Below are 19,197 nucleotides of genomic sequence, written 5' to 3'. Positions count from 1 at the left end.
ATGGTCTATTCATTCACAACATATTCACAGGAGTCAATATGCATAGTGTTTACGCATGGTTACCATGGTCTATTCATTCACAACATATTCACAGGAGTCAATATCCATAGTGTTTACGCATGGTTACCATGGTCTATTCATTCACAACATATTCACAGGAGTCAATATCCATAGTGTTTACGCATGGATACCATGGTCTATTCATTCACAATATATTCACGGGAGTCAATATCCATAGTGTTTACGCATGGTTACCATGGTCTATTCATTCATAACATATTCACAGGAGTCAATATCCAAAGTGTTTACGCGTGGTTACCATGGTTTATTCATTCACAACATATTCACAGGAGTCAATATCCAAAGTGTTTACGCATGGTTACCATGGTCTATTCATTCACAACATATTCACAGGAGTCAATATCCAAAGTGTTTACGCATGGTTACCATGGTCTATTCATTCACAACATATTCACAGGAGTCAATATCCATAGTGTTTATGCATGGTTACCATGGTCTATTCACTCACAACATATTCACAGGAGTCAATATCCAAAGTGTTTACGCATGGTTACCATGGTCTATTCATTCACAACATATTCACAGGAGTCAATATCCATAGTGTTTACGCATGGTTACCATGGTCTATTCATTCACAACATATTCACAGGAGTCAATATCCATATTGTTTACACATGGTTACCATGGTCTATTCATTCACAACATATTCACAGGAGTCAATATCCATAGTGTTTACACATGGTTACCATGGTCTATTCATTCATAACATATTCACAGGAGTCAATATCCATAGTGTTTACGCATGGTTACCATGGTCTAGTCATTCACAACATATTCACAGGAGTCAATATCCATAGTGTTTACGCATGGTTACCATGGTCTATTCATTCATAACATATTCACAGGAGTTAATATCCATAGTGTTTACGCATGGTTACCATGGTATATTCATTCACAACATATTCACAGGAGTCAATATCCATAGTGTTTATGCATGGTTACCATGGTCTATTCATCCACAACATATTCACAGGAGTCATTGTCCATAGTGTTTACCCATGGTTACCATGGTCTATTCATTCACAACATATTCACAGGAGTCAATATCCGTAGTGTTTACGCATGGTTACCATGGTCTATTCATTCACAACATATTCACAGGAGTCAATATCCATAGTGTTTACGCATGATTACCATGGTCTATTCATTCACAACATATTCACAGGAGTCAATATCCATAGTGTTTATGCATGGTTACCATGGTCTATTCATTCTCAACATATTCACTGGAGTCAATATCCATAGTGTTTATGCATGGTTACCATGGTCTATTCATTCACAACATATTCACAGGAGTTAATATCCATAGTGTTTACGCATGGGTACCATGGTCTATTCATTCACAACATATTCACAGGAGTCAATATCCATAGTGTTTACGCATGGTTACCATGGTCTATTCATTCACAACATATTCACAGGAGTCAATATCCATAGTGTTTACGCATGGTTACCATGGTCTATTCATTCACAACATATTCACAGGAGTTAATATCCATAGTGTTTACGCATGGTTACCATGGTCTATTCATTCACAACATATTCACAGGAGTCAATATCCATAGTGTTTACGCATGGTTACCATGGTCTATTCATTCATAACATATTCACAGGAGACAATATCAATAGTGTTTACGCATGGTTACCATGGTCTATTCATTCATAACATATTCACAGGAGTCAATATCCATAGTGTTTACGCATGGTTACCATGGTCTATTCATTCACAACATATTCACAGGAGTCAATATCCATAGTGTTTACGCATGGTTACCATGGTCTATTCATTCACAACATATTCACGGGAGTTAATATCCATAGTGTTTACACATGGTTACCATGGTCTATTCATTCATAACATATTCACAGGAGTCAATATCCATAGTGTTTACGCATGGTTACCATGGTCTATTCATTCACAAGATATTCACTGGAGTCAATATCCATAGTGTTTACGCATGGTTACCATGGTCTATTCATTCACAACTTATTCACTGGAGTCAATATCCATAGTGTTTATGCATGGTTACCATGGTCTATTCATTCACAACATATTCACAGGAGTTAATATCCATAGTATTTACGCATGGTTACCATGGTCTATTCATTCACAACATATTCACTGGAGTCAATATCCATAGTGTTTACGCATGGTTACCATGGTCTATTCATTCATAACATATTCACTGGAGTCAACATCCATAGTGTTTACACATGGTTACCATGGTCTATTCATTCACAACATATTCACAGGAGTCAATATCCATAGTGTTTACACATGGTTACCATGGTCTATTCATTCATAACATATTCACAGGAGTCAATATCCATAGTGTTTATGCATGGTTACCATGGTCTATTCATTCACAACATATTCACAGGAGTCAATATCCATAGTGTTTACACATGGTTACCATGGTCTATTCATTCATAACATATTCACAGGAGTCAATATCCATAGTGTTTACACATGGTTACCATGGTCTATTCATTCACAACATATTCACGGGAGTTAATATCCATAGTGTTTACACATGGTTACCATGGTCTATTCATTCATAACATATTCACAGGAGTCAATATCCATAGTGTTTACGCATGGTTACCATGGTCTATTCATTCATAACTTATTCACAGGAATTAATATCCATAGTGTTTACCCATGGTTACCATGGTCTATTCATCCACAACATATTCACGGGAGTCAATATCCATAGTGTTTACCCATGATTACCATGGTCTATTCATTCACAACATATTCACTGGAGTCAATATCCATAGTGTTTATGCATGGTTACCATGGTCTATTCATTCACAACATATTCACAGGAGTCAATATGCATAGTGTTTACGCATGGTTACCATGGTCTATTCATTCACAACATATTCACAGGAGTCAATATCCATAGTGTTTAAGCATGGTTACCATGGTCTATTCATTCACAACATATTCACAGGAGTCAATATCCATAGTGTTTACGCATGGATACCATGGTCTATTCATTCACAATATATTCACGGGAGTCAATATCCATAGTGTTTACGCATGGTTACCATGGTCTATTCATTCATAACATATTCACAGGAGTCAATATCCAAAGTGTTTACGCGTGGTTACCATGGTTTATTCATTCACAACATATTCACAGGAGTCAATATCCAAAGTGTTTACGCATGGTTACCATGGTCTATTCATTCACAACATATTCACAGGAGTCAATATCCAAAGTGTTTACGCATGGTTACCATGGTCTATTCATTCACAACATATTCACAGGAGTCAATATCCATAGTGTTTATGCATGGTTACCATGGTCTATTCACTCACAACATATTCACAGGAGTCAATATCCAAAGTGTTTACGCATGGTTACCATGGTCTATTCATTCACAACATATTCACAGGAGTCAATATCCATAGTGTTTACGCATGGTTACCATGGTCTATTCATTCACAACATATTCACAGGAGTCAATATCCATATTGTTTACACATGGTTACCATGGTCTATTCATTCACAACATATTCACAGGAGTCAATATCCATAGTGTTTACACATGGTTACCATGGTCTATTCATTCATAACATATTCACAGGAGTCAATATCCATAGTGTTTACGCATGGTTACCATGGTCTATTCATTCACAACATATTCACAGGAGTCAATATCCATAGTGTTTACGCATGGTTACCATGGTCTATTCATTCATAACATATTCACAGGAGTCAATATCCAAAGTGTTTACGCGTGGTTACCATGGTCTATTCATTCACAACATATTCACAGGAGTCAATATCCATAGTGTTTACGCATGGTTACCATGGTCTATTCATTCACAACATATTCACAGGAGTCAATATCCATAGTGTTTACGCATGGTTAGCATGGTCTATTCATTCACAATATATTCACGGGAGTCAATATCCATAGTGTTTTCGCATGGTTACCATGGTCTATTCATTCATAATATATTCACAGGAGTCAATATCCTAAGTGTTTACGCATGGTTACCATGGTCTATTCATTCACAACATATTCACAGGAGTCAATATCCATAGTGTTTACGCATGGTTACCATGGTCTATTCATTCACAACATATTCACAGGAGTCAATATCCATAGTGTTTACGCATGGTTACCATGGTCTATTCATTCACAACATATTCACGGGAGTCAATATCCATAGTGTTTACGCATGGTTACCATGGTCTATTCATTCACAACATATTCACAGGAGTCAATATCCATAGTGTTTACGCATGGTTACCATGGTCTATTCATTCACAACATAATCACAGGAGTCAATATCCATAGTGTTTACGCATGGTTACCATGGTCTGTTCATTCACAACATATTCACAGGAGTCAATATCCATAGTGTTTACGCATGGTTACCATGGTCTGTTCATTCACAACATATTCACAGGAGTCAATATCCATAGTGTTTACGCATGGTTACCATGGTCTATTCATCCACAACATATTCACAGGAGTCATTATCCATAGTGTTTACCCATGGTTACCACGGTCTATTCATTCACAACATATTCACAGGAGTCAATATCCATAGTGTTTACGCATGGTTACCATGGTCTATTCATTCACAACATATTCACAGGAGTCAATATCCATAGTGTTTACGCATGGTTACCATGGTCTATTCATTCACAACATATTCACAGGAGTCAATATCCATAGTGTTTACGCATGGTTACCATGGTCTATTCATTCACAACATATTCACTGGAGTCAATATCCATAGTGTTTATGCATGGTTATCATGGTCTATTCATTCACAACGTATTCACAGGAGTTAATATCCATAGTGTTTACGCATGGTTACCATGGTCTATTCATTCACAACATATTCACTGGAGTCAATATCCATAGTGTTTACGCATGGTTACCATGGTCTATTCATCCACAACATATTCACAGGAGTCATTATCCATAGTGTTTATGCATGGTTACCGAGGTCTATTCATTCACAACATATTCACAGGAGTTAATATCCATAGTGTTTACGCATGGTTACCATGGTATATTCATTCACAACATATTCACAGGAGTCAATATCCATAGTGTTTATGCATGGTTACCATGGTCTATTCATCCACAACATATTCACAGGAGTCATTATCCATAGTGTTTACCCATGGTTACCATGGTCTATTCATTCACAACATATTCACAGGAGTCAATATCCGTAGTGTTTATGCATGGTTACCATGGTCTATTCATTCACAACATATTCACTGGAGTCAATATCCATAGTGTTTATGCATGGTTACCATGGTCTATTCATTCACAACATATTCACAGGAGTTAATATCCATAGTGTTTACGCATGGGTAACATGGTCTATTCATTCACAACATATTCACAGGAGTCAATATCCATAGTGTTTACGCATGGTTACCATGGTCTATTCATTCACAACATATTCACAGGAGTCAATATCCATAGTGTTTACGCATGGTTACCATGGTCTATTCATTCACAACATATTCACAGGAGTTAATATCCATAGTGTTTACGCATGGTTACCATGGTCTATTCAGTCACAACATATTCACAGGAATCAATATCCATAGTGTTTACGCATGGTTACCATGGTCTATTCATTCATAACATATTCACAGGAGACAATATCCATAGTGTTTACGCATGGTTACCATGGTGTATTCATTCATAACATATTCACAGGAGTCAATATCCAGTGTTTACGCATGGTTACCATGGTCTATTCATTCACAAGATGTTCACTGGAGTCAATATCCATAGTGTTTACGCATGGTTACCATGGTCTATTCATTCACAACTTATTCACTGGAGTCAATATCCATAGTGTTTATGCATGGTTACCATGGTATATTCATTCACAACATATTCACAGGAGTTAATATCCATAGTGTTTACGCATGGTTACCATGGTCTATTCATTCACAACATATTCACTGGAGTCAATATCCATAGTGTTTACGCATGGTTACCATGGTCTATTCATTCATAACATATTCACTGGAGTCAATATCCATAGTGTTTACACATGGTTAACATGGTCTATTCATTCACAACATATTCACAGGAGTCAATATCCATAGTGTTTACACATGGTTACCATGGTCTATTCATTCATAACATAATCACAGGAGTCAATATCCATAGTGTTTATGCATGGTTACCATGGTCTATTCATTCACAACATATTCACAGGAGTCAATATCCATAGTGTTTACACATGGTTACCATGGTCTATTCATTCATAACATATTCACAGGAGTCAATATCCATAGTGTTTACACATGGTTACCATGGTCTATTCATTCACAACATATTCACGGGAGTTAATATCCATAGTGTTTACACATGGTTACCATGGTCTATTCATTCACAACATATTCCCGGGAGTCAATATCCATAGTGTTTACACATGGTTACCATGGTCTATTCATTCATAACATATTCACAGGAGTCAATATCCATAGTGTTTACGCATGGTTACCATGGTCTATTCATTCACAACATATTCACAGGAGTCAATATCCATAGTGTTTACGCATGGTTACCATGGTCTATTCATTCACAAGATATTCACTGGAGTCAATATCCATAGTGTTTACGCATGGTTACCATGGTCTATTCATTCACAACATATTCACTGGAGTCAATATCCATAGTGTTTATGCATGGTTACCATGGTCTATTCATTCACAACATATTCACAGGAGTTAATATCCATAGTGTTTACGCATGGTTACCATGGTCTATTCATTCATAACATATTCACAGGAATTAATATCCATAGTGTTTACCCATGGTTACCATGGTCTATTCATTCACAACATATTCACTGGAGTCAATATCCATAGTGTTTACGCATGGTTACCATGGTCTATTCATTCATAACATATTCACTGGAGTCAACATCCATAGTGTTTACACATGGTTACCATGGTCTATTCATTCACAACATATTCACAGGAGTCAATATCCATAGTGTTTACACATGGTTACCATGGTCTATTCATCCACAACATATTCACGGGAGTCAATATCCATAGTGTTTACCCATGGTTACCATGGTCTATTCATTCACAACATATTCACTGGAGTCAATATCTATAGTGTTTATGCATGGTTACCATGGTCTATTCATTCACAACATATTCACAGGAGTCAATATCCATAGTGTTTACGCATGGTTACCATGGTCTATTCATTCACAACATATTCACAGGAGTCAATATCCATAGTGTTTACGCATGGTTACCATGGTCTATTCATTCACAACATATTCACTGGAGTCAATATCCATAGTGTTTACGCATGGTTACCATGGTCTATTCATTCACAACATATTCACAGGAGTCAATATCCATAGTGTTTACGCATGGTTACCATGGTCTATTCATTCACAACATATTCACAGGAGTCAATATCCATAGTGTTTACGCATGGTTACCATGGTCTATTCATTCACAACATATTCACAGGAGTCAATATCCATAGTGTTTACGCATGGTTACCATGGTCTATTCATTCACAACATATTCACAGGAGTCAATATCCATAGTGTTTACGCATGGTTACCATGGTCTATTCATTCACAACATATTCACTGGAGTCAATATCCATAGTGTTTACGCATGGTTACCATGGTCTATTCATTCATAACATATTCACTGGAGTCAATATCCATAGTGTTTACGCATGATTACCATGGTCTATTCATTCACAACATATTCACTGGACTCAATATCCATAGTGTTTATGCATGGTTACCATGGTCTATTCATTCACAACATATTCACAGGAGTCAATATCCATAGTGTTTATGCATGGTTACCATGGTCTATTCATTCACAACATATTCACAGGAGTCAATATCCATAGTGTTTACGCATGGTTACCATGGTCTATTCATTCACAACATATTCACTGGAGTCAATATCCATAGTGTTTACGCATGGTTACCATGGTCTATACATTCACAACATATTCACAGGAGTCAATATCCATAGTGTTTACGCATGGTTACCATGGTCTATTCATTCACAACATATTCACTGGAGTCAATATCCATAGTGTTTACACATGGTTACCATGGTCTATTCATTCACAACATATTCACTGGAGTCAATATCCATAGTGTTTACGCATGGTTACCATGGTCTATTCATTCACAACATATTCACAGGAGTCAATATCCATAGTGTTTACGCATGGTTACCATGGTCTATTCATTCACAACATATTCACAGGAGTCAATATCCATAGTGTTTACGCATGGTTACCATGGTCTATTCATTCACAACATATTCACTGGAGTCAATATCCATAGTGTTTACGCATGGTTACCATGGTCTATTCATTCACAACATATTCACGGGAGTCAATATCCATAGTGTTTACGCATGGTTACCATGGTCTATTCATTCACAACATATTCACTGGAGTCAATATCCATAGTGTTTATGCATGGTTACCATGGTCTATTCATTCACAACATATTCACAGGAGTCAATATCCATAGTGTTTACGCATGGTTACCATGGTCTATTCATTCACAACATATTCACAGGAGTCAATATCCATGCTGTATTAAATTTGATTAGCAGTATTCAGAAAAGTCAAACAATAAACAAAGATCAGGTTTTACGAAAAGACAGTCAAATTTGGGTTATTTTGGAAAGGAATGCCTTATATTTATCACTCCATGCTTTTCGCATATAAACAAATTTAACAAAAAATATAAGCAAAATGTAGTGTTATGTGGTAAGGTCAAATTTCTTGTAAACATTTACAAATTCATACTTAGTTAATATTGATACTAGCGACTGAACGACAATTATGAAATGTAATTATCAGTACACAAAATTCAAGAAAGTGGTAAATTGTTTAAATTGATTTCTGTTTGGTTACCCATAGTTACAATCATTTTGCTATATTCATACTTGGTTAATATTAATACAAGAGATTTACTTATGATTATGAAATGTAACTACACAACATTCAAAATATTTGATTTCTGCTTGGTTGTCCCTAGTTACAGGCATAGTGTACTTCAATTTAGGTTTCCTTCACCATCTTTATAGATTACCCCAACATATATGTACAATGTTTTTTTAAATAGTTGTAATGCTGTCACTAATTTGGGGAGAGATGATTAAATTATGTCGCAAGGGATTGTTAATTTATGATAATGCTGTGAAAGGTTGCTGGAAAAAAGAGTTTTTTTGGAATTATGCTACTCCCTCTTGTTTTATTTCTTGTATATTCACTACTGCATTAAAGTGCTAAACAATGTCTCCCAGTTGTTGCAGTACACATATACTACTAAGGCTTATAGTCACATAAGCATTCTTGTTAAACATTCATAAAAGTGCTCTACTGATTAGTTGAAATAAATCAAAACACCAGAACAAAAAAAAACACCAGAATTTTCAAAAGCAATTTCTTTCTCACATTGACAAAAAAAAAAATGAGGGAGCATTTCACTAGTACTTTAAGCAAATTAAGTATTTGAAAAGAACAGATTGCAGCAAAACACTACAACCGGAAATGTCTATGCTAATTAAAAATATATTAAAAATGAAAAGATTTCAACAAAGAATTACTTGGCTATGTGATTTCTTCCAGAGCATGCATGCACCAAATTTCATAAAAATTTGATAATATTTGTAGAACACAAAAAAGTAGCAAAATTATGTAAATTTAATAATTACTATAAAATCAGTATAAGCAGTCACATCTGTAAGGGAAGCCACCAATTCTTTCTAAACATTTTAGAACCAAAAATCCCCCATTCTACAGTGGCCTACAACTACAAAAAGTCTGCTACTTTTAAATCAATCTACTACTTGAAAAAAACAGTTGGAGATTTGAAAATTGACATGACAAAAATGGTCCGCTACTTGAAAATTTTCGCTATATAAACCATGTACATGCAGTAGGTTGAGGTGACTGATTATGCAAAAGTTCTATCTGTTTGTTAAAAAATGAAGATAACCAACCTGTCTACTTGAAACACAGTGTGCCGGGGCATTGAACCAAGACAGTATTTTGTACATGTATGAGTGTTGTATGTATTGACATGACGGCTGTGAGCTTTGTAGGTAAACAGTTACAAGTTTCCAAGTTTAATTGAAATGTGATTAGAACCAAAAAAATATGAATTATTATGCTAATTAGGGAATTAATATGAACAGATTTTTACTCCAAACTAATTAGGTTTGTACATTGTCCTAGAGCATCTTTGTACTAAGTTTCATTGAAATGGCATAATTAGTACTTTAGATATCAGTGTGAAAGCTTAAAATTGGTTAATTATGCAAATTAGGTAATTAATATGTGCAGATTTTAACCCACAATTATCCAGGTCTGTCTATTGTCCTACAGCATCCATGTACAAACATTCATTGATATGTGATGATTAGGTCCTGAGATATCAGTGTGAAAGTTGGTTAATTATGCAAATTAGGTGATTAATATGCACAATTATTTACCCTAAAACTAATCAGGTTTATGAATAGTCCTAAAGAATCTATGTACCAAGTGTCATTGAAATGCGATGATTAGTACTTGAGATACCCGTGGAAAAGCTGAAAATTAACTAATTATGCAAATTAGGTGATTAATATGCACAAATATTTATCGGAAACAATCAATCTCTGCATAGTCCTTGAGTATGTAAGTACCAAGTTTCATTGAAATGTAATGCTCACTACTTATATCAAATGCTGAAAAATAATTAATTATGCAAATTAGGTAATTAATATGTACTGATATTACCATAAAAACTATTAGGTCTGTGCAGTGTCATATAACATCTATGTACCAAGTTTCATTGAAATGTGATGATTAGTACTTGAGATATCAGTGGGAAAACCGAAAAATGACCAATCATTATGCAAATTAGGTAATTAGTATCCACGGATTATTACAAAAAACTAATCAAAACCTAGCATTAGTTCAAAGCATGTATGTACAAAGTTTCATAAAAATCCAATGAGTGGTTGTTTAGATATCAGTGGAACAATCATGGAACAGCTAAAAATCAGCTAATTATCATGCAAATTAGGTAATTAATATGCACGGATTTTTACCAAAACCTAATCAAATCTGCGCATTGGCCCAGAGCATCTGTGCACCAAGTTTCATCAAAAACCGATGAATGGTTCTTGAGATAGCAGTGGAACAGTCGGACACACATACACACATACACACATATACACACACACATACAGACACACACACGCACACAGACACACTAACTGCAAAGACTCCCATTATGTGCTTCGCACATGGGAGTCAAACATCTAGCAGTTTGAAAAAAATTTGTGTAAATAGAATTTCTGCCAAAAAAATTCAACAAAATAAAGCTCTAAAATAATCACTAAAAATACAAGATTAAAAGAAAACTCCATCACATGACAAAATGGACAAAACTTTATGGTTGACATGAAAGCAATCTGTATGATGGTTGGAGAGAATTTTTAAAAAAATATGATTTGAAGAAAACAAGTTAAAAATAATGATAAAAAAATCACTAAAAATAGAAAATTGAAGAAAATGGTACCACATCAACAAGCTACACAGATGACCGGCGTACGTACTTATAAGCTAAATATTAAGTCATCAGACTGAAGGTTTTTGAGAAATTGACAAAAATGTCAATTTTTATCTTTTTTTGACCCAATTTGCAGAATTATAGACTGATCTATGAACAACTTTCAATTTCTATCCCACAGGGTACCTTCATACCAAAAATCAGACCAGTGGTTTTGGACGTAATGCTTAATGCATTAAATGGAAATTCATGTTGACTCCAGACCAAATGCTTACTCAAAAAATAAACTTAGAACAATAGAATATTTAAAACAGAGTTTAAATTAGAAAGCTACCTAACTGAACTCCAAAATATTGAACTGTGACAAATTCTGACAAAATTCAGATGGGGAACCATTGCCTCAAAATAAAAACAGGCAGACATACTCACACTGCAGTGGAAAAGAGAAGTTGTAATTTCTGTACCAATAACCAGATTGAAAATGAATATCATTTCATAATGACATGTTCAAAATACCAGACACAAAAGAATAGCTTATTTGAAACAGCAGAGAAGAAAGTGCCACAATGAAAACAAATTCATAATGTTATTAAATAACAAATAAATGCCTATCCCTTTGGCACAATATATTAAATTATGTATGGAAATAAGGCAGCAACACCTCCCCTAAATTTATCGCAACAACATTATTATCATTATCTCATTTTTTTCATATTCTTGTTTTCACCATTTAATGTAGATTAATATACACATTTTTATTTGGCTTTTGTTGCAGTCTTTGTTATTATTTTAGTTCTAAACCATTTTATAGTTGTAATTTTGTTATCGTTGATATTTTGAATTAATCCATGACGTTTAATTTTGACATTACGGTAACTCTTTTACATACACGTACTAGCCCCATGGTTATTCTGAGAACTGCAACTTGTAAGCTTTGACTATTATAGCTAATCAAGTTTCTATATATGTGCCACTGTAACAATCATCATATGTGTAGATGCTATAATAGAAGCCACATCCCCAGTTGTAGCCTGACATGTAAGTATGGGTGGCGCCATCACCGGCCGATTAGCGTCAGACCCCACTTATGCCTGACAGAATAGTGTACGTCTCGTCAATCAATCAAGATCAATACTGCAAATTTGCAAATCTTAAGCCTTCTTGCAATGAGTTTCAATGAATATTCATATTGGTAGCCATGGTAACACTGTACAGAGGACGCAACTCACACGACCTTGTCAGGGTACAACTACAGACTGTGTCTTTCCTGTGAAGACACTCACTTTTAATCAGGGAGACAAATTGTGTTTACATTGTCGAAAAAAATCACAAATTTGCCAGCACCTTATCACGCATTATGTTAACAAACAAAGAAACTCTCTTACTGTCACTATCTGACATTCCTGCAATTTGACCGGTACTGACAACAAATCGATGGGGGAAGTGAAAAACTACATCATTCTGTCAGGCATATGTTGGCTTTGGAGCAATGTGGTTGTTGCATTGTATCATTTGTATCATTGTATCTAATACAGATTTTACAGTGATATGCACAACATTAAATCAACACAAACCAGGTCTGTGTCAGAGCACAAACAATTGTGTGTGTATGAAAACAGTTTTGAACGGTTTTATCAGACTATCTATTAAAAATACGTTTAAAATCGGCTTACTGTATGCAGATTACCCATGAAAAATGAGCTTAAAATTGGTTATTTGATGCAGATTAGATATTTATGTAAGGATTTCAACTAAGAACTACAATTAGGTTCCATAAGACTCCAAAATGTAGCCATTCTAAAACTACAATTTCATATTAATTATTTGATGAATTTTCATAATTTATACCGGTTTAAAAAATTTCATTGCTAGCATCATTCTTTGGTTCTCCAAAATTACATTCATCACAGATTTCTTTTCTTGGACCAATGGTTCAGGACTTATTTAAGCTAATTTTTGTGTTTTATTTTAAGTTTGATCAGTTAAGATTTCACCATCATATGGTATTCTAATTTTAAAACTAATTATTTTAATTCTGTGTTTTATAGCTATAAAACATTGTGAAAACCTGAGGGATTGTGTTTCAATCGAAATTTTGGTTTTCTATCAACAAATGATTTGTGATTTAATCAAGAATTCACTGTAATTTGGGATTCTATTTTTTTTTAATTTAAGGTATGTCGTTATAAAACACCTATGTACCAAGCTATTCCTTATTTTTGTTTATTTTTATTTATTTGTTGCAACTCCCAATGGAAATTAGAAAATTATTCATAGCAAAAAATTATAAGCACAGGTTAGTTGGTGAGTTACATCACCATTTTATGAATGATTGGTAAGATATTTAAAAAAAATAAAACTGTAAATATGATGTAAATTTGATAATTAATGGATATTCTGAACCATGCATAATCCCAGAGAAATTATGTCATAAGTTTCATTGCAATCAGAGAGTGGTTTTATACCAGCGAGTGGAACAGATAATAAAACAAATGTGATATCCTGCTACCAGTAGATTTTTTTTAGCTTATTTTTTCCGATAAACTAATTTCTTCGGATATTACAAGAACATAATAATGGACTAACTACAGATTAGAAAAATGATTAGAGAAAAGTTAGTTGCCATGATATTAACTCATTTTTTACAAAAAAGTTCTAAATCTCAATAAATACCATTCACTAAACAAAGGAAAATACAAAAAGTGACCATGGCTAATTTGCAAGGAAAGTAAAGTGGAAATAACCTACCAATCTGTTGACCTTTGTTGAAACATCACTTCAGTCATGTTCAAGTTCAAGAACACAAATCAAAAATGATGACAATAAAAAAAAACATTCCAGAGGAACAAATCAAAACAACTGATGGGTACATTATACTAGAGTCAAATCATTAAGAGAAACTATGATATACAAGAACACAACTGTTTAGGGATGTGACATGAAAAATAATTTTTGATTTAAATACAATTTTTGATTTCACTTACAAATATTGGTAGGTATAAAAGGTTGCTGGAAACACAGGATATATTTTACTTGGCCCTAATTCTAAATCAGAGTTAGACTTTCAACTACAAAAACACTATGCATGTATCACGTTTTGAGCAAACTGTTGTTATAAAAACATAAAAGTCCCTAAGAATTATGTATCAAAATCTAATCAATACTGTAAAATGATTTAACAAGTTTCTAACAAGACTTTGATCGGTAAAGGCACTAACAATTGTTATATTTTATCTTGTGAGACTGTGGTCATGAGAGCTGACCTGAATTGTGTAAATTATAAACATGTCAAATTATTGGAATTAAATTAAAAATATATATTTTTTCTTATTTTTAGATAACTGTTACATCGTAAATTAATAATAATACTTTACTAAAAAGGGCATAATTAATCTTTTGTCATTTTTTTTTAATATATGTGCATATGTGAACAGCACCGAGATAGTTGTAACATGAATTGTGGGTCATCCATGTGTTTACATTACTTGGTATTTAAAATAATAGAATATGATTTAATTCATAAATTAATATTATCTAATATTCTTTTTTCAAATTTGTTCCCATTCAGATACAATTCACATAAACTATGCATGCTTACAAGATTAGCAGATTTCAAAAATACTGTCATTTTATCTCAACATTGACTGTGGATCATTTGATATGGGAGTTATTTTTGAGTTTTGAGAGGACTGGAAGAAAAACGGAATTATACTTGATTCTATTGTCAATTTCGTTCCCTGTTTTGAAAATAAATTATTACACAATATCTGTTTCAGTGTTATAAATTATTTGATGTCTGTAACAACATTTCCCCTGTACTGTGCTGGAATTCTCTATACTCCGATTACCTACTCGTGTTTACAAACTGTAACGTGTCATGATCAGTTGGCACTGATACATGCATCATGGAACTATAAACCCTAACCGGGGTTTATAGTTCCATGCATGCATATAGTGTTTTTGAACTGGCACATGTCAATATTGTCATCATCAGTTGTTTGACAGAGTTCAAGTCACATTGTGAGCACAGAACTTTTGATCAATGAAATAAAGGTTTGACACTGACCTCATAATCTCTGTTTTAGAATAATGGTTGCAATTCTTGGATTTAAATTGATAAATCTCAGCAACTCTAATCCACTCGCCAACGAACGAGTCTAACGCAAACACGTTGATTACACATGCTATATTTTTAGCCCAACATTCGATTCACAATTTTATAAAAACACATTGTAAAATTCAAAATAACTTTCACTGATATTCAGACTGCCTGTGCATTTCACTTTTGATAATGGCAATAGCTAAAACCAATCCTTGATTAAAATAAAAATTCGGGTTTTCGGTTGGTCACGTGACCCCCCCCCCCCAAACGGGTCTTAATTTTTTAAATCTCACTTTTAATTTTTTTACGCATTTTGAAAATAAAATATTTTAATTTGGTCACGTGCTAAAATTTTATTTATTTGTTTACCAGGATTTGTTTACCAGGATTTGTTTATTCATGATTTGATTATCTATTTGTGCTTACCTTTAGTTTTAAACACTTTATCAAATAGTTTTCTGATTTCCGTCTTGTTGTCCCTAATCCACACATCTTCTTCTAAAATACCGTCTATGACGTCACAGGAGAAGTACCTCAGATTCTTTAGTCTTCTCAAAGACACGGGTAGATCTATCAATGGGTTGCCATCCAGGTACAGTAATACTAGTTGTGAAAGGTTTCCAATGTTATCTGGAATTGTTCTCAGATTGTTGCCATCCAGGGTCAGTCCTTCTAGTTGTGAAAGGTTTCCAATGTTATCTGGAATTGTTCTCAGATTGTTGGCATGCAAGTACAGGTCTTCTAGTTGTGAAAGGTTTCCAATGTTATCTGGAATTGTTCTCAGATTGTTGCCATCCAGGGTCAGTCCTTCTAGTTGTGAAAGGTTTCCAATGTTATCTGGAATTGTTCTCAGATTGTTGTTTTGTAACCACAGTGTTTTCAGGTGACGTAAACAAGAAATATTTTCTGGAATTTCTGAAATATTGTTTCTATACAGGTATATCCGCACAACATTTCTACGACTTTCATCAAAGACTTCACTCGGAAATTTACTAAATCCACAGTTATTAGCATGGTAACACAAACCAACACCTGGCTCCTCCACCCAATGTGGTGTGCTTGAAGTCATGATATATCAGTGTTGCTATAACAACGACCACAACAACACTAATCACCAATTTCACACATTCCACCTAAAAATAGAACATAATGACGTCATTACTTGCACGTGATCATTACACTGTAGTCTGCCGTTTTGAAAACAACACAACCTGTCAGCTCCGTTCGCAAATACTCTCAAAATCGCGTGTATAAGTTGATATCTGACGTCATACATACATTATTAGGTAAAGTAGAGTTTTCTGATATTTATTAAGCACTCACAATTTATGAATAAAACATATTTTATAAAAAAATTGGAAATTTAGTGTCTAAATATTTCCTGTTCATTTTTTGTGTTTTTTGCGCATGCGCAGTAGGGTGGTAGGTCCGATGTGTTGAGAGAACTTCGCCAAATTTCACGAAATTCTCAGTATTATCAGATTCAATTTTGTATTTCATAAATACAGAAGCATCTCTGCTAACACTACTTGTAAAGTTTGTTTTCATTTTCACTGAATTCGTTTTATATTCTGCGCTGTTTGAGTTTTATATTACCGTGAGTGCAAACAAGATTTCGCGACGTAAATCTGACAGTGAATTTCATTCCAAAAACGTGGAATATTGTGGTTTGACTGACTTCTTGTTACAATGTATTTACAACAACATAACCTTCGAAACAGCTGTATCATGACCTAGTCAGTTAAATTTACAATATAAACGTATTTTCGTTGAAAACATCACTGACAGTTTGACAAGCATTCCAAATATGGTGTCAATAAACACTCACTGATTTATGTACATAATAGTATCAACTCTGACACGTTTGTGAATAAAGTGGTTGTATTTAGAGTAGATCTCTGAGTTTGAAATGTGAATAGGTAATATTGTGAGAGTCAGAATATGTTTACAATATTTTGACACAGATCTATTCATGGGGACACGTCAAATGAACGGCGTTCCAAAACATAGCAATGGAATCTAGAACTTACAACCAAAACTAAGATTGGATAACGTCCTTCATTAGGAATGCCTGGTGGGGTTATATTTCATCTGTTGTGGTGGTGATTACTGTCAAATAAAAGTGGACTACAGTGTACAGTCCTGAGTGGAAACTGTACACATATGTACATATTTAATATTAGTAAATGTGATAGTATTTACCAAAAAGTTAACATTGAATAATCACACGACGCAATTTGTTGTTTATTTGTATCCCAGTCCCTGTGTACAATCATAGAGCCCCATGTTTTATTATACGAATGGTTTGCCGTAGCAAGTAAAGAAAAGTATATTCTGATATTTTAACAATAAAAACATACGACACTGGTTTGTTCTGAGAGTACGAGTGTTGGGTACACGTCAAAAACTCAACACACCAAACGAGTCGGAGTAACTCGTTTCAAATTGTTGTATTTGTATACGATCTTGGCACGATACAACCACCAGAGACAAACAGCGTTCAACTTGTTATTAGGAAAATCGTGAAAACATGTTACCAGGCAACATGTTGATACATTTTATCTTTTCGAAAATGATTGGCAGGCCACCTTTCGAGGTCAAATGTCACCAGGTCACGAGTTGACCTAGAAATATCCACTACGTATGGTGAGTTTTAGAACACGCAAATAATTTGACTGGTATTATTTTCAAATTTTGAAGTAAAATTGAATAGCATAATACATATGCGTAAAAAATCACCATTCATATATTTACAAAAATTACGTTTCCTGCAACGAACCTCAGTTAATAATGTACATATCCAATTCAGATGGTGTGCGGCAAACGAGAAGGAAAAAAATAGTTTTCACCCCTTTGTTGATGAAAATAAGAACCAATATGTGGGTATTGGCGCCGAAAATATATTTAAAGGGCGGTAGTCCTCGCGCCACGCATGCACGAGATATATGGATCTAATATAAACAAAGATTGTGACCCTGGCTGTTGTGCAGATCAACGAGTACAAACTGAAACGTTACCAAGCTTTAAATAGGTATTTTTTAGGTGATTGTGAAGTATCGAAGTAGTGCAAGTCGTGCCAAAATCAAACCTCATATTTGTGACTTTATTAGAATAGCGCATTTGCAAGTGTGTTTCAGCGCCGACATTCATTATGTCACTGAGGTTTGCCAATCAAACCTCTTTGATAATGCTGAACGTCGATTCGAAGCCCACACATAAGTGACAATACAAGCCACACCATTACAGCGACTACTCAGATGGCAAAATATTTGTACACAGTCCCACTATGTCATACGCTGTAATATACGCAATTACAATTCTGGTTCCCTCATAGCCTACAACCTCAATTGTACACGATACGGTTGTCGGGTGGTGGATCTGATTTCCACGATGACTAAGCAACGTACTTTCCATCTTCCATTCGCAGATGGGGTTCGAA

General features: G+C 34.5%; 1 protein-coding gene across 1 annotated transcript in view; it reads right to left on the bottom strand.

The window, feature by feature from the left end:
• The window catches only part of LOC146729884 (uncharacterized), a 67,000-nt gene extending 50,141 nt beyond the window's left edge, over positions 1-16,859 (bottom strand). The window contains exon 1 of the mRNA XM_085494701.1: positions 16,185-16,859. Within this exon, the coding sequence (XP_085350827.1) occupies positions 16,185-16,827 (643 nt within the window). The 5' untranslated portion in view covers positions 16,828-16,859. The remainder of the gene's footprint in view (positions 1-16,184) is intronic.
• Positions 16,860-19,197: the final 2,338 nt, after the last annotated feature.

The sequence above is a fragment of the Saccoglossus kowalevskii genome, chromosome 20, assembly GCF_978046115.1.
Source record: "Saccoglossus kowalevskii chromosome 20, keSacKowa6.1, whole genome shotgun sequence".
Classification (NCBI taxonomy): Eukaryota; Metazoa; Hemichordata; class Enteropneusta; family Harrimaniidae; genus Saccoglossus; species Saccoglossus kowalevskii.
The sequence above is the reverse complement of the archived record's forward strand: the minus strand, read 5'-3'. Positions and strand labels throughout refer to the sequence as shown.